At 38.9% G+C, this 18723-nt stretch overlaps 1 protein-coding gene and 1 pseudogene across 1 annotated transcript in view; one reads left to right on the forward strand and one right to left on the reverse strand.

Moving 5' to 3' along the window:
* Positions 1–4188, forward strand: part of LOC139734916 (uncharacterized) — a 34917-nt gene extending 30729 nt beyond the window's left edge. The window contains exons 10-12 of the mRNA XM_071645694.1: positions 467–554; positions 1897–2221; positions 2803–4188. Of these exons, the coding sequence (XP_071501795.1) occupies positions 467–554; positions 1897–2221; positions 2803–3564 (1175 nt within the window). The 3' untranslated portion in view covers positions 3565–4188. The remainder of the gene's footprint in view (positions 1–466; positions 555–1896; positions 2222–2802) is intronic.
* Positions 4189–5862: 1674 nt separating this feature from the next.
* Positions 5863–17790, reverse strand: LOC139734890 (uncharacterized; annotated as a pseudogene).
* Positions 17791–18723: the final 933 nt, after the last annotated feature.

Genomic DNA, 18723 nt, shown 5'->3' on the forward strand with positions numbered 1-18723 from the left:
GTCTTAGTCATATCGATATTGCCAGACTTTCCTCGGCCCACTTTATGTTTACACTTGCTTCGGCCAAATTGAGCTAGACGTTTTGATAATTTTGCTTACTATACATGCGTGTATGCCACGAGTTCGACACTCACGTGTCATGCAGCCCACGAGTCCGACACTAGAACACAAAAGCAAACATAAAATAAAATGAAATAAAGATATTATGATCCTAGTTCTCGTTTGATTTTCCCATTCACGCAACTAAGATTGGGTTTTGTCATTACCTCACTGTAATCACTTTATATGTTTTGCTGTAACGCCGATGTGAACAGTGTGTTCAACTACACTTGCTGTCATCTTTACCTCGGGCACGGGCACCGGTCACGAATCTTTTGACATATATGATAATATAAATAATTTCAAGCCTCTACCCCGTCACCCTAGCTATTATACACACATAATGTCAATCTTTGTCTTCATGCAGATCTAACCGGCGGTCAACCGGCGTGTTCCACAGACAACTGCATCAATGGTACATGTGTCGCTGACAACAGTGGTGTCTTAACATGCAGGTGAGAAAGGACAGAGCCTGTTAGTGTACAGGTAAATCTTTGTTCACAAAGAGTCAAGACCATACGTCAAGAGAAGAAAACAACAGGCAAAAAAAAAAGAAGGAGCGAAGAATGTCTAGCACAATCACAGATGGGTTTCTTTTTCATTATTGATAATTTCATGAGACAATTGGTGACAGAATGAAGCAATAGTACCGGTGTATTTCAACATCAAATCAGTTATTAAAATTCACTATTATTGTTTCATTATTCAACAGAAGACATAAGAAGACATGACTACTGAGACGTGATTATATGTGGTCAGCACAATGCAAGGAAAACATTTCTAATACAATGTTTCAATCAATGTTTTATGTCATTTTTCGACAAGAACATATAGACATCACTTTTTTGGGTAAGAGAAAATAAGGTGCATAAAACTATGTAGGATGAAAAATATGTACATGTACAATGATTGTAGCACCTAACGATAATTATACATTATCATAAAACTCAAGTGATGAGAAGTAAGTAAACAGTATGCAAAATTCGAAAAATGGAGGGACCCTCTGAAAAGACAAACTTGTAGGATGTGGGGCCCCTCAGAGGAAAAACATCAGTTGAGAGCAAAGAAAAGTCTGAAAGCCCACTAGAAAGAGAGATCAACAAAAACAAGCAGGTATACACACAAATAAACATGAAACGGGACTGAAATAAGAGTAACAGTACAAAGGAGAATTGGCTATGAGACAAAACTAACATAACAGTAAAAGAACAGGACAGAACAGAAAAGGGAAAAAAACGTTCGACAGAGACAGCGATCTCGTCAGAAGTATGTCGAGGGGGTGGGGAAAAAAGTGATCTAAGAAAGAACAAGGTAATAGAGATATAATCGCAGAAATATCCTAGCTTTATAAATGAGTATAATAATAGGAGCTAAGGTATACGTAGCAATCAATACGTGAAAACGTAGGTTCTTAAATAAAATACAATTTTATATTCATTCTTTTCATGATTATCAATATCATCATAGGATATGAAAGGACGCTGTATGATAGAGAAATGACTTGAAGGGATTCTATATATTCTGAACATATCTTCAGAATATATAGAACCTCTACAACATTATGTCGTTCAATTTATACTGTGAGATCACAAGCTGTTGTAGTCTCCTTGTCAGACGAACAGCATTTTATACAGATTTAACCAAACCTTTGACAGTGCTTAAGTTCTTAATGAATTTTCCAATTTTCCTCAATTTTTATCTTTCTAATATTTCTGCATGTATTTAAATCACAAAGGTATTGCTGGGTAAAATGACATTTAAAGCGTGGATGGTTTTCTGAAACTATTGTCTTCATAGCTGCCAAAGTGGATACTCCGGTCCAACGTGTTCTTCAGCGGATCCCACAAATATCACAACGTTACTGCTTTTAGCCATACTTTTACCTGTGCTGGCCTTGTTGGTTTTGGGATTCGCCCTCGTTTTGACCGTACTGGTGATTAGAAAGACCAGACGCAAGAACATGAAGCTTCCATGGTTCCCCGCAGAGAGGATGGTAACCACATGGCGTGACCCACGTGACAGAGCAGATGGTATCCCCGGAGGACAGGGGAAACCTGGAGAGTTCAACCCTTATACCTCTACGCGTTTTCTGGCAGCTTATGGACTCTATACCAAACGATATGTAAGTCTGACTATATTATAGTTTCGCTGTCCGTGTCTGTAGATTAAAGGAACTTCTGTGGTCCAGTGGATTAGATAAAAAGTCGCGATCTCTGACAAATATGGTAGACGCAGTTGAGTCGGCATGGTCGGTAGGCTCTTTAGGGGAGGCACTTTATTCTTCTCCTCACTGGTTACTTGGCTATATATAGTCATAACTATGTTGTTGTATTATCCCCATGGTTACAACTTGCAATACTTAGAAACAAATTCAGCTCACATTACGTCAGCTATGGTTGCACATTCGTCTAACTATATTTCTACTATCACCCATAGACTACAAGCTGGATGTGGTAGATTGATTCATGTCAAGACCTATTACCAGTGATTACCATGCATATAAAGGTTCATACAGTTTGATGAATCCCATGACATTTAAAAGTATAACACCTTTTACAATTTTTCGACTGTACTGCTTTAAAAATAGAATAGATACACAAACGAACAAACAGACTAAAAATAATTTTCCCTATACCGATGCCAAGTAATTCGCAAAGTAACAAAAAATCAAAGTAACATTATTATTCATATCCTGCAACACAGTCTTCCCGTCCTGAAAAATTCGCCAACAAATCTTCGAAAGGGAACAAACTGAATGGTCACCAAGGCCGAAACCTACACGATGTCTACTCCTCCAATGGCCTGTCGCCTATACCAAAACCACTGCAAGGGAACAGACAAAATGGTGATATACGGCGAGACTCCACAGTCCATTACAACAAGGGACCATCACCAATCCCGCTTCCTCTGAGAGGAAAAGAAGCAAACGGTTATATAAGTTCAAACCCCAACACAGTCTATTACAGCAAGAAACCGTCATCAAGTCCGTTGGCTCTTAAAGGGAGCAAGCCGAATGGTGATCTAAGCCGCAACCCCTATACAGCCCATTACGGCAAAGGGCCATCGTCATTCCCGCAAGATATAAGAGGGAACAAGGCAAGTAGTGATATAAGCCGAAACCCCTACACAGTCTATTACAGCAACAAACTGCCATTGCAGCTCCCGCGGGCCGTGACAGGAAAAAAGCCAAACGGTGATTCAAGACAAGATCCCTTCGGTACCTACTCCAGAAGTGGACTCCCTTCGTACGCGCACCCTCTGCAGCTGACTGGCTTGAACCTTGCAGTGAGTCCCCGGCAGGCCTACGCACTAGAGGCCATTTCCTATAATCACAGACCCAGAGCACGACAGGTAGGCATTAATCGTTCTGGCTATCACTATGATCAGCCGTACGGCCGAAAGGCTTCCCTAGTAGACGGATCATCTCCAAGACAAGACTTTCTTGTGTCGTCTGAGTACTTTTGAATCAAAAGTAAGCATTTCAGTTATTAACTTTAAGAAAGATAAAAGATAACACATCAAAAGGCCATACAATTTCCATAAATTTACTGTCTGTAATTGTCCATTGTGGATGTCCAAACAGACACACGGGTAGTTTCACATAGTCTACCTTTGCATTGTGCTTCTTTTTTTTGGTCAAAATCATATGACAATCCTATGATGCTGTCTTCTGTGTCCAAATAATAGAAGTGTGATACATGTCATGAAAAAAAAAAAATCAGGAGCAGCATGGAAATCACATCACAATTACGTGATGGTGATGTCATTCGGACATCTGTACGTCAGTCACAACGTCACAATGATTTTACTCCCTCTTATCTGTAGTGCTGCATGCTGCTGTTGTTGATGGAGAAATTACACACGAAATCATTCATGACTGGAGAGTAAATAAGACAGTAGCTGCAAGAATTCAGTTTATTGAAGTATTCAACCTCATCACTTTTGATTGGAAACAGGCGTAATAAAATCAAGGATAGTAACGTGGTAATAATAACAACAATAAGTGCATTTATATGGCGCTTTATACTGGTGTTTCTATGGTAAGAGATGTCTTCTCATTATGCAGATGAAAATATATACACGCAAATGTATTCGGATAATACCAGCTGTAGTATCTCATAACAATGCGTGTGTTGTGTGTGTGTGTGTGTGTGTGTATGTGTGTGTGTGTGTATGTGTGTTATTTCAATTTTTGTATTAATTTCTTCAGGTTCTTCAGGTTGATATCAGTAGAGGGTTGAGGGGAGATGATGCTAGGGCAATGCTTTCTTCATGTTATTGTCGTGGAAACAAAACTGCCGTAACATGTTGAATCTTATCACAATATTATTGTTCCTGTAAAACAAGTGTATTTTTCTTAATGGAAATTTAAAAAAAAGAAACTTCATTTAAATGGTGGCTGCGTAGAACTAAATAATTCACATTGTATGAATGCCCTTATATATTTTTTCTTCATTTCAGTTTTGCACAAGACTCGCATGTCTCAACCATACATGTACTACAAACAGCCGCAAACATGAAGTGTACACTGTAGGCTGTACGTGTTGCTTGATATAGTGCATGATATCATAAGGTATATTTTTAAACAACGACGTGAACATGCATTATCTATTTTCATACGTTTTTCAAAGTTTTCCCCGTTTTGAACAGATCGTACATCATCCATGTTTACATCCTAAATGCGAATGTAAATAATGTCCTATGTTTTTATATCTTGCATTTATATTTTGAGTATTCTTCTTTGGACGAACATTTTGGCCAAAAGACACTACTGTTGCGGTAGTCGTTCATTGTTGAGAAATATATTTCATGTAAATAATAGGGAAATCCAGATACATCAAACCTACATCAGTACTATAACCATGCGTACGCCATACTGTATCATAATCATGCTAAATAATCAGAGTTCTATGCAAATGGAATTATACGTATATGAAATAAAGATATATCTGCTCGAGGAGTTTCCATTTTGTGTTTGGATGTTTCGAGTGGATAAAGAAATTTTTAACTTTATAATTATACCTGTACACCCATGCACACCCTTCACAGACAGATAGACAGACACACTGTTTAAATAAGAAAAGTCATTACTGATACCATGATTCATTAAGTTTAAAAGGACCAAATTCTTTGTTTGTTACAATGTGAGTAATGCAATGTGAAACAAAGTGTGAACACATTGGGAACACAGTGTGAAATCTCTCCACAGTGTTAAATTCGAGCGTTTTCCCTTAGTCGACTATGTGAACACACTGTGAACACACTGTGATACACTGTGTTCTTTCCAGTAGGATTTGCTTTACTCAGCTTGGCTTCACGTTGTACAATGATATCGGGTGCAATTGGCTTACAAGAGTCAGGGCAAAACTATGATACAAAATTGTCAATTATAATTGGGGTGGGGTAATGATTATCAATGACAGCTTGAAAAATATATAGGCCTATATTTTAGACAAATAACAATAACAGTTTGTCTGAAAGCTCAGGTAGGCTTTATGAGAGAGAGAGAGAAAAAAAAAGCACTGCATTTCAGGATTTGAAAAGTAAAATTACTACAAGGATTACCACATTAACTAACCAAAACATTCAATGTCACTCCCCCAAAACAAACAAAATAACAACACTACACAAACAAACAAACCAATCGAATAAGGTCTTTTCTTCCTCTCACGTTGGTTTATTTATGAGAGCGAAATTAAGTTGTGAAATACAAATCAATGGCATTACGTAAGTTAAAAAAAGTTTGTTACGACATGTCACTTGCTAGTCTATATTCTGAACAAAATGAAGGAAATATACGGTGTTCAACAAATTTGAACGTAAGATCAAAACATTAAAAATCAATTACAAATATAGATAAAACACAGACTTTTGATAACAAAAACAAAAACGTGATTTCTATAAAAACAGAGGCGCTTAAAATTTCCCATGATTATCATGTAGAAACCCTATACCATAATAATGTTTGCATGCGTGTTATATTTGAGTTTGTGTAAATATTTGAAGGGGATGTGCTTCAGAATAACAGCATGTGCTTCAGAGGGTCACAGTCTGTAGTTGGTACTTTAAAACTGATGAACAGCTGGGGGATACGAAGAAGTCATATTGTAGGCCTATAAAAAAGAGGAGGGGGGACTAAGTACTAATCATTTCGACAACAATCACAGATAACGTACTTTTACGTCACTTAAACGCGTACAATAATTATGACAAATACTGGATACTGGATATAAATACTTGATCAAAGAAACGACCATCATTTTAACCAATGATGTCGCTGTTGTCACTGGCATCACAGTCAAGTATCTTTGGCGTTTGTCCAGTGGCAGTATGTCATCGTACAGTCTATCGTTTTCATCGCTGTGTTGAATGCCAGGCATTGGGAGCGCCTGCCTAGCCCTTCGCAGAAGGGCTGGCGTGCGCGATCGAGTCCTCTCTCTAGGCTTCTGTTTTGGAGACATTACACATTCGTTGACGTATCGCGGATTCTGCACGAGTCCTCCTTGACCAGTTGGGTCCTTCATGCTAACATCGCCTGTCGGATCGGGCGATAGTGGTGGAATGTTACGATTCACTTTATTCTTGGAGGCGTCATTGGAGTTGGGGTTTGTCGGAGTTCGATGGAGGGACGCGACTTTCGTTTGGTGGCCGGACGTCGTGCCTGTCGCAAGGAAGAGAACGTGCGGATGGCTGTTGTGTACCGTTTGAGTCTACGTGGCTGAGCGCCAGCCTTGGAACGAGGAGACAGGCCGTTCGATGACGTGACACCCCGTGTGCTGTGTATGCGACATCGCTCATTCCTCGAGGACGCAGTGGCGACGATACCTTGGAAAGGGAGAGCGGTGTCACGCGGGGGCGCGACTGAGGGAGGAACCCTCGCAGAGGGAGTCCTTGTCACCACTTTCGGGGAAGGGGCCGTGGAGCTGCAGCCACTCCCTGGAGTCCGTTCAGGAATGGCTGATCTGTCGTCGTTTCTACATCGGGGATTCGCTATCAAGGCCGTGTACGTGCCATCCTGTGGAGGAGCAGCGAAATGACTGGGCAAAGGGAGTGGATCCGTATGCGTCCGGCCATGATTACCAACATCTGCCAGGATGTCGCTATCGCGAGCGTTGTCTTGGAAACGGGAAGAAACGCTGTGTGTATTGTCCGTGGGGCTCGCCATTGCCTTTTCATTTTCAAGCACCACAGCGTATATTGAATTCTCGTGTTCGTGGTCACCTGGACGAGATCGTTGCGTCTGAAACTGATCGTATCCCATCTCAATTTTCGCACTGTCGGCGTAAGGGTAATCGTAGTCTTCTTCCTCCTCGGCTTCGTCGTCGAGATTACGACTGTAAGCGACACTGGTCGTGACACTATCAACGTCCTCCTCGCATCCTTGCACAACTCTGGAGATGGAGCTGAGGGTGTTGCTTTCGATGTACCCGCTCGACATATTCTGGTCCTTGCGTCCCTTTGCAACCAGAGAAGGGCGCACCTCGTATATCGTCTCCTCCGGTGTGACTGTCGGCGACGTGCATGGCTTCACGGCAGCCATGTTTGGTTTGCTGATTTCTACCGTCCCCGGTAGCGGGTCAAAAAACACACTAGCCGCTCTTTGACTCGTGTGCCTAAGACCAGTGTAGTTACAGAGACTTGGGAGTCGATACGGCATGGCGTGAGGTAGATATGGGTTTGGGAAGTGCGCCCTCGGCGTTCGTCTGTCTCGTTGCTGCTGATGGGAAACACCTACAAAAACAACATTACAAATGTTAATTTCAGCTCATTCATTTTAACACACCACATGATTCAGTCAACATGGCTGTTCTTCCTCGTGTCCACGCATGAGGTAAAAATCACATATAACAAAACATAATACATAATGTAGGCCCTACATGAAAGTATAAAATAACACACAAAGAATTAGATGAAGGAGAGCAAAAATAAAAATTATAATAAAAAAGCGATGTATTTATAGAAAAAGAAAAGCAAAAACGACTTCATACTCAGATTCATCATATACTTAAAGCGAGGGGAGCACAAAATCATTATGGTTTAAAATACACATTTAAATTACTTTTAAAATCGCTAAAGGTCGTTTGCTGATGTATACAATGTTGCCAGTGTATATATTCCATAATGTCGGACCTCGGTAATTAAAATTCCTTTATTCAGATTTCAAATCACCTCGGAAATATTCTTCTCGTTATAAGTTGATAATTACCAAGCAAGATCTAAAAGTGTAAAAATATACTCTCAGGATCATCAAGTCTACCTCTCGAACAATATTGATGGTGCCATCTACTGTTCAAAGTATAATGGCTGATTTTTTTTTGATATTTTTTTTTAAAAATATGTGTGTCCGTTTGTGTTTAACGTGAAGGTCATTAGAATTGTGAAGACAAAATCTCGGTAACTTCATTACCTGCAATACGATCCCTCTGCTGCGTCAACATAGCCGTTCTTATCCGTTTCCTGACAAGAAATCATAAAATCAATAGTAATGAACGATAAGAAATAAGGTATTAAGGAATGTTATATTGTATATTACGGTGATTCGTTAAACTATGTTTTGATGAGGGGACAATGGAGTATCTACTTTCACCAAAAACTCATGTACCTAATTCCTGACGCATTGGCATAGCATCATTCCTGGCGGAGATGATCCAAAACGTGTCAAACGTATTTTCTACTCGAACAAAAAAAAAAAAAAAAAAAAAAAATGAGCATGAGTTGAAAATTAACTCATTACCACGTTGTCCATGAATGATGTAAAGATGGTTAACCCACTTTTAGTACTTACAAATATATTTTCAACTGAATACTTTAAAAACAGATTATATCTCATTTTGGAGTAAAACGTGTGTCTGTGTGTTATTGTGCTGTGTTTGACTTTGGCATTTTCCACAAAACGAATGTGCCTGGGTAGAATATTTGGAAATACCTCATTGAGTGACTCTTTGGCAGAAGAATAAGTGAGTATATCATGTAATGATTACATTTCATACTTATTACAAAATGGTAATAAAGTTCATATAATACACATCCGATAATCAAGAAAATCAAGACAATCCTTTGCAATGTTTGACATGCAGTACTTCAGCACTTTTAAATATGACATGACTTTTCAAGTTACGAACCACCCCATCCCCTTCACTATGTACTGACCTTTGAAGACAAATGCATGCTCGTTTCCGGAACTTCCGGTGCACGTAGTAGGCTAGACCCAATGAGAGTAACATGAGAAGAACGCCGGCGGCACCGGAAATACCTAGTCGCATCGCTTTGACCTCCATGGCGTGTTTCCGGTTAGGGTGATCCAAAGCGGGCTCTTCCGTGTCGTACTGGAAAAACTCGTGGAAGGTGTCTGAAAGGGCGCCATAAATAACAGATCAACTCTTGGTCTAGATAATACTTGTATGTCATACATTCGTTAAAACGCATTGGCATTCAAAATTATAACGATAAATAATATCAAAACAACAAATAAAACCAAAAGCATTTTAGAAGTAATTCTCATTCATTGATATAGATATACTGACGTAAAGAAAAAAAAAAACAAAGGAGAAGGAAAACATGTGAGGTTACATTTAGAGAAATGTGCAACTCGCTTGTCAAGGAATGAGTCGACTTGAGTTTGATTTTGATTTTTGAATAATGACGAATGATGTAAGAAATAAAATTTTCAGGACGAAGACAGATATGATTACATAGGCCTTTGTAAAACATAAGTGTCAATGCATGCTCCATAACATGAAATTTGCACCATAGGTGAAAGTGTTTTATGTCACATTTGCATTATTTACATAAATACTTGCAGGTGTGGAGAAAAAAAATCCCATTAAAGAATTAAGAATGCCACAATATTGGACGTTTAGATTGTTACATATCACCCCTATCGCTTACAACGTGTATTATGGCAGTCAAAATAATAATAAAAAACAACCACAAATTAGAGTGGGTAAAGTAGGCACACCAAGCCAGTGACGTCATTCATTGTAAAATATGAGTAAGTAGTCTTGCCAGACATTCCCTCTCGTGCACTATTACACAGGTAAATTACGAAGTGACGTCATCATTGGCTTTAAACCAGACATGGGGGCGCTCGACTATCAACTTCTCGAGCTGGCAGCGGCAAGTCATTATGCCTCTGGTAAGCGAGCACAGCCGCGCTCTCCGCAAAAAGTAGATCAAATATTCATGTACATAAAGTCGAAAATCTTTGAACATGATAAGCTTTTTTTCTTTCGACCAACAGCTGTCACTTTTTCTTTTTCATGCCTTTAAGAAGATTTTGATTTAGATTTCACGGTTGACACGAATGATTTGCATATAGAAAAATGTAAAAACAATGTGAATACAATAACTGGCCCGGCTATCAATATTATAATATTAATTTTATGGCGATCAGTCTGGGCTATTGGGCTTGGGCACGCCACATGTGTTATAAGATATTTATGACAATGGTGACAATCGCAGCGATATTCATGGTGACGACGGATAGTAATAGTATCATTATTATTACCATCGTCATTATTATTAATCATCATCTAATATAGTACAGTATATGGTTTAGGAAGAAGAAGACGCAGTAACTAGTAGTAGCAGTAGCAACAGAAACATTATTATTAGTAGTATTATTATTATTATCATTATTATCATTATCAGTAGTAGTAGTTGTTGTGAAAGTATTAAGAAGTATAAGAAGTAGAAGTAGCAGTAGTGAAAACAGTAGTACTGATACTGTACTAATAATGATCACAAGAACAATGTCAACAGTAGTTGAAGTGATGATATCAAATGCAAAAGCATCATAAAGCATCTTCTAACTAGATTCTATAACACTTGTCCCGCTAACTTGTCGTACCTGTTCTCTCAAACAATGTGGAGTTATATGCCAGGACGGTGGTAGGGGGACGAGTAGTAGGCTCTGTACAGTTTCCTGTCAGTGGGTCACACTGCACCTCGCCGGCTACCATGAGGGGGCACTGACAGTATTCCACGCAATCAGGGCCGTACCTCCCCGGAGGACAGGGCATGTTGCAGCTGCAGTCGTGATGGACAAAGATACCGACGAAAAATGTTATGATAACACAAAACTGCTTATCAGTACATTAAGATAGCATCTTAATTGTCTCTTTCACTGTAACATTATCTGCATATCAGACCCTGAACGTATAGTACTCGATGTGGAAGTAAAGCTGCTGACATAGCAGATGACTAAAGGTCATACATATTACACTGTACATGAAGTTTGTGATAATAGGGACTGAAATAACGTCTTGGCACTGGGGCATGTACGATGAAAGGAAAGCATTTATGAAAGTTCCCTTCGTTTTTTTATCAAAAGATTCACCTCACGAGTATTCCAAATTGGATTGGGGCGCTGTTGGATGATCCTGCAGTGTGATATTATCTCACCTGTAATTTATGTTTTATTTTGTTTGTTTGTTTGTTTGCTTGTTTGTTCTTTACCAGCACCAGCGTAGGCGTGCCTTCACAAGGTCTGTCTCGTTTTATCAAGCTTGTACCAGTACGGAGAGAGGTAGCATCCAAATCATTTGCAATTCAGCATGTTTTCTAAGGACACGTGGAAGACTATGGGGCGACAAGTGTCGCATGGTCACTTTCGTCGGCGAAATGACTGATTTCATAACGAAAGAGACCATGCGACACTTGGCGCCCCATAGAAGAAATACATGCTCGTTCTCCCACACCTATTTTTTTTTCTAAATCGAGCTGACTGATAATTGTGATCACAATGATGACGATAATGATGATAATCATAACAATGATAGTACTGATAATATCAATGGTAATAGGAGTAGCAATAGTAGTAGTAATGATGACGATGATAATAATAGAATATAATAATGATAATCATAATGCTACTAATAATGAAGAAATATACAAGTTATTATGATACCAATAACAACAATGATAAATATGACGGCAGTATTCAACAACCAACAAATATTATGCTAATAAGTGATTAATAGTCGTGAACGAGCTTAGAAGACGCTACGCACCTTGGACCCATGAAGCCTGGCTCGCATTCCGGCGTACATCGCCCCGTGACGGAGTCGCAGTCCCTCGATCCGCAGGTGCAGGGGAGCTCACAGTTTGGTCCGTAACGACCTGGCGGACACGCCCTCTCGCACGTGGTGCCCTGAATCATGCGATTGGCATGGCACGGTACATGGATATTAGATTATATTGCAACAGCGAATCGTAACAGCGACCAGACTGACTAGTAACGATGATCATCAACAATCATAACTGAATGAGGTTAAAACGCAGAAGGATTGTTGAAGTGTTAACGCCCTTCTGTCTCTAAAAAATGAAAAAAAATGATCGATGCACACGGAACAAAAAGCAGTCATGCGAAGTACTGTAGATTTGCAATGATATATCTCATGAAATGAAAAATAAACAAATTGTATACGAGTGCCACTCGTAATCATATTCATCACACACACACTCTTAAACTGGGTCTTGAAATTATTGGTATAATTGCTTGTTATCATTATTGAGTCTCTGTATAAACGTGATTACTTCGTGTTTATTCTAAGCCCTCGCCCCCAGAATTTGAGGTGAAGGGCTAATCGCGTTTCAGTTTCCATTTTGCTTTATTTCTCACTTGTACAAATGAAATAATTTTGAACCCAAAAAAAGTTTCTACATGAAAATCATAAGCAAAAGTATTCAAAAGAATATATTTACACGTATGATATGCATGCATACATTATTTTCATCGCTATCATACAGGTGGAGGAGACCTTTATTGATGAGTAATTCTCTTGTCTGGTTCCGTACAATTATTCTTCCTTATTTCTAAGATGTTAAAATGCTTAAGATGCTCTCATTAGGATGTTTACTTTGCAGGCTTGGCGATTCTGGATACCGATATGTGACGCATTACTAATCACAGTAATGTGTAATTTATTGGCCTGACTGCTGGCCGCGACGTAATACCGAACAACTGAACAAGATAAAATGCCAAAGAATCAAACTAACAACAACACTACCGCGAAACATAAAACCGACGCACAGTCAGGCCCTTCCTCTACGTATCGTGCGAAATAATGACCTTCTTCTGGTCCATAAACTTGCTTTCCTCCTTCAAAGTTACTTCAAGCATCATAGGAGGTGAGATCAGAACGGAGAAGGGGTCTAATGTATAATACGTGAGTCATCCTCCAAGTTCCGGTTTGTGAGAAAGTGAAGCACCGACTATGAAAGAAGGCATAACAATTAACTTCCAAGGATGGCCGTTTCCACATATCACTCACCGTGAACCCAGGAAAACAGGAGCAAACATTGGGCGCGGAACATTTTCCATTGATGCATCTCGATGTGCAGATTGCTATGACGTAAGAAAGTAAACATGAACACAGAAATGACATTATACACATGAATATTTTTATGTATAATGGTAGCCAGAAAGACAGGCAGATACATAGATAAATAGATATACTGGGTCATAGAAAATAAATAATAATAATAATAATGCTAATAATAATGATAATGATGATTATTATTATCATTATTATTATCATTATTATCGTTATTCTAGGCATATTATACAGTATGTCCCAAAAATAACTACAACGGGGGCCTCCGCAATGATATCTTTAAAAATAGGGAATCAATCTAAATACAAATTCAGGGTATGAAACTATAACTCATTGCCCACATCTTACAGAGAACCCCACTCGATTTGCTTCAGTGGTCAAAGAGAAATACGGAATTTTGTAGAGGATGTGGGCAATGAGTTATAGTTTCATACCCTGAATTTGTATTTAGATTGATTCACTATTTCTAAAGATATCATTGCGGAGGGCCCCGTTGTAATTTTTTTTGGGACATACTGTAGTTCGATGTACCGAGATGTTGGTAGTTTTTGCTTTTTTATTGAATACTATGAAGCAGAATTTCAATGGCCGACGGATAAATAATGTTTTAGATTGTCTCTATAAATCTCGTTTAAAACACTGCTGTTTACACACAAGTCAATGATTATCAAACTCATATTTTCATAAGTGACGTACAAATTTAACATATTGAATTGGACGTTTAAGGACCGGAAAAGGCGGGGGGGGGGGGTTACTTGTATGTTAATAAAGAATTAAAACAAAACACTATACCTTTCGTGCATTCTCTTCCACTTGCTAACCAACCCCTGCAGCAGTGATACACTGTCTGATTCATGAGTCTCGATGTTTGGTGACCGACTACTAGTGGGGAATTACTAGAAAACAAACAAACAAACAGAAAATCAGTTATGAATACTTTTTTAATTATCATAATGATTTTTTTGAATGAACAGCACACACAAAAAGAAGTACAGAAACGTAGGTCATTTCATTTGTAACTTTGAGGGATGAGTAGTAAACATAAAACACTGAGATGAAAATAAACTGGAATACACTAAGTGGTGACAATACGTTTAGATGGAATAAAATGGCACGAAATTGAAAAAAGAACAACAACAACAATATCATTCATATTCAAATACGTTTTTGCTCGATGCAATGTAATACGCCATGGTGACGCTGCTGGAAAGAACACAGTGTGAGAAACACACTGTGAAACACAGTGTGAACACAGTGTGAAATCTCTTCACACTGTTAAATTCGAGCATTTTAACAGTTTGAACACAATGGCCCGAATTCACGAAGGTGGTACAATTGAAACCATGGTTTAAACCATGGACAATTTGTATGGAGCGCCAAGTGTCGCATGGCCTATTTCGTTACGAAATCAGTCATTTCGTCGAAGAAATGATCATTTCGTAACGAAATGACAATATTTCGTCGACGAAATGACTGATTTCGTAACGAAATAGGCCATGCGACACTTGGCGCCCCATACAAAACTACGGTCTTTGTCCATGGTTTAAACCATGATTTCAATTGTACCACCTTCGTGAATTCGGGCCAATGTGAGTCATTAATTCACAATGTCACACAAAGCATTACTATATAAACACTCTGTGAAAACCACACCACAGTGTGAAATCATCTTCACACTGTTAAATTCGAGCCTTTTCACATAGTCGACTATGTGAACACACTGTGAAGACACTGTGGGACACTGTGTTCTTTCCGATAGGGGACTGTTGACTTTCTAGGCGATACAAGTATCACTGGGATTCAAGTCAGAGAGAATTCAAAACTGATGCTTTGAGTATTCCAGATTATACAGGTAAAGTACTAAAACAGATATTATTTTACTTAATTTGAGTGAAAGATGACGATAATCATAGCGACGATACTGGAGGCAATGTTTCTGCTATTTCTACTATCGGAGTGTTGTCGTTATGATGAAGATGATGGTACCCGATAGTAATGAAACTGATTCTCATGATTGTGATGATAGAAAAAAGAAATCGCCAAAAGTTTCTCAGTGCTCTCGTTATCATTACCCCTAATCAGGATTACAATGGATGCACATTAAAAACACGTGTAATGGGTGGGGAGGAGGTTTGTTAGTAAAACATCTTTTCCGAGGATGTTGCCACCAGCTAGGTTTCATACCAATGCCCTACTGTTTGAACAAAAACAGATCCTTATCCAATCATTCATGGAGCAATATCTTCGTTTGAGGGCATCGATATGTATAGAGATGAGTGAATCTATTACTGTGTCAGCGGCAATCGTCGACCAGCAGCGCGTTCCTCGTCCTCGGAATCATCAGACAGAGCAGAATAATCGTCGAAGGTGCTTGGAAATATATCCTCTTGCGTCACGTCCAGGGGAAAATGGAACTTCCGGAGCCTGGTAGATGGTTAAAGCGATAAATGCCCTTGTTGTTTATAGGGAGGAAGTTAGGCAAGCTAAGAAGCGATGTACAAATTCATGCAGATCGTTGAAATTTGGGTTATAAATGAATAAATACGAAGGTTATTACAATTTGAATATCAATATCAGTCATCTTAAACGGAAACTGATGCGTCATCCAATGCCACTGTTTCATCAAATTACTATATTTTTTGTATCATTTTTGTTTTTAAGTTATTTAAATATAGGCTGCGATTCACTGATCATGCCAGTGGTATAACCTTTCACGAAGACAGGCTTTGGTTGGACTTTCGTCTTGGTTCGTTAAAGTTCATCGACCTTAACATCCAAAATGAAGTGTCATGATCGAGATTTCGCAGTTGACCGTACTCATAGAAGAGCAGTGACCTTGCTCGACGAATGGACATCACGTCCCGATCCCGCCATCGTCCAAACGTCTGGGTCAAGGATTATGAAATTACGCCTTTTAGATAATTTCCTTGGCTGTGCGAAAGATATTTACACGAAAGGTGCAGTAATATACACCTGTGGTCAGTATATAGCAACGTAAACACAAATGTCGCGAGTCGGCAATATCAATATGACAAGTTCAAACCTTTGTCCAAACCTGCTCCATTTTTTTTCTTTTCCTAAAGGACTAATGTAAAAAAAAAAAAAGTTGTTAAGTCATCGACACATATCAAGAGCAATTGTTTTGCCATGTCATACTGCGCATTTGTCTATCATAAATAGGCTTATTCTCCAGGCGATATCATGTTTCCCCGCCCAGACAGCGTTGCTATTCTACGCGACAGAGTCCGTCTATAAAGCCCCCATCCCCAAAGCAAACGTGAAAGAGAAAAAAGAAACAATTCTAATCAAACAATTGGAGAGAATAACATCAAAATTAGATGAAATAAAAAGAACTGACTTAAGTCTTTGTTCTCACACGACGGGGTTTTGTTTCGTTTTCCTCGCCTCGAGTAGCTTCATTCGATTTCTTCTAATGTTGTATTGGATGGCACATTTTTAGCACCAGTGAATCAGCCCCGATGGAGAACTGGCTACAACAGATCAGATTGCCGGTGCTAGCGACGTGCTGCACTGAGTAATCACTGTTTCGATTTTGTTCTTTGCACTCCTTACAGTGTCTGGGTCATAGATAGAACGGAAATATTTCATCCTAATCATAATAATCAGGCAAAACATGAATTGCCAGACGCATGATCTACAAACTGACGTAATTTCTAAATCAAGCGTAAACATGATTAATATCTGTACAGCGGACGTGCAAATTTATTCCATTTTGACCTGTAAAAGAAAATGGGACAGCTTATGAAGCGACCTATAGGAACATGACTTCCGATTGGAAAACATTCTAGTATGATCATTGTTATTACCTCTTCAATAGGCATTATCACACTGAAATCATCATTGCTATTCAACAGTGAACAGACTGTCTAAATGATGATATGAATACATGAAGGACAAAGAAGAATTGAAAATAAGATGAAAGGATTAGAAGCGAAAAGTAACGAGACTATATAAAGAAGGTTATCAAAAGATGTTAGACAGACATCTCAACCTGACCAACATTTGTTTCTCCCAACCATCAACTGTAGACCCGTGCAACTTTACACGCACCACCACCTACAGTGTTAACCAAAACACTCATTTTTAATGTTTACGATAATCATATTGTGATCATCGCTATCATCATTGTCAGTATCATTCTCATCAAGGGCACTGCGTCTTTCGTCTCTCATCTTCCCCATGCAGGTCCTTCCGAGATATCGTTACCCGATCGGCATTGCCAAGTATCTATTTCTACTCCGAGATTTAAATCTGCATCTTACTGATCATTTTCCCTGAGAATGCATGCCGGTGGCGGGGCTCGAACTCTGGTCTTCTTGTTGACGTTTTCCATTATGCCACAGAGCCTACACATTTACATACAAGGGCACATTGTATTTGATCTTCGCTTCTTCAATTCACTCATAACATGCATAACCTGCATGAGCCCCTCTCCACTGAAAACGAAGCAGTTTAGTTCAAATTCATTGCAATAAATCGTAATCGAGTTAACACTGCTCTTTTCTGATTGGTTGATTCCCAGTAGGATTGAAATGCTTTAGCTTTGGACCGCAATTGGTTAATACGTCGCGAGGCCCTGACCCCCCTTGAAACGAATCGGAAATTTGCCACCCAACCGGCTCTTTTATAATATTTAGATTTATTCCTTGTTTTTCGCTTCCACAATAGTCATCATCATTACAGAGGGGCTGCCTTTTCTTTCTGCTGACTAAATCAGCTTAGATTACCCACAAAGTCATGGTAATTATCGTCGGACGACATATGCACATAAAACTGATTATTCATAGTTTAGACGCTTCGCAACAACTGCGAAACTGCTTAAATCCCCCTTTCGTAGTGAGTCAGTTTATCGAGGGAAGCTGTAGATTTGATCCTAATTGCTGAATGTGCAAACTGCTATCACACTCTCGAAAGAGTGAAGTAGTAGATATCAAATGAAAATGGAAGAGAAAAATAAAATGAAGTAAACAACGCATGTTTTTAAAATTAGGGAAAAGGCAAAAAAAAAAAAAACACAAATACTTACACTGAAACAAGCACATGGGACCGTGAATTATGTGTGCAAGTTGTATGATCATATACTGAATGCAAGGGACAGAAAATTTGGGAGAAATAAAGACAAAAACTAAGTATCAAATGAAAAGAGCCAAAAATTATTCAGCTTTTTATTTCTCTTATTCATTTCTCGTTATTTCTTTTCCTTGTTTCTTGGAGTTGTTTGTCGAACAAAATCATATCACATGATTGTGCCAATATAAGAGCAGTT

Source organism: Diadema antillarum, unplaced genomic scaffold, assembly GCF_040938485.1.
Source record: "Diadema antillarum isolate AM-2024a unplaced genomic scaffold, OU_Dant_1.0 seq00000550_RagTag, whole genome shotgun sequence".
Lineage (NCBI taxonomy): Eukaryota > Metazoa > Echinodermata > Echinoidea > Diadematoida > Diadematidae > Diadema > Diadema antillarum.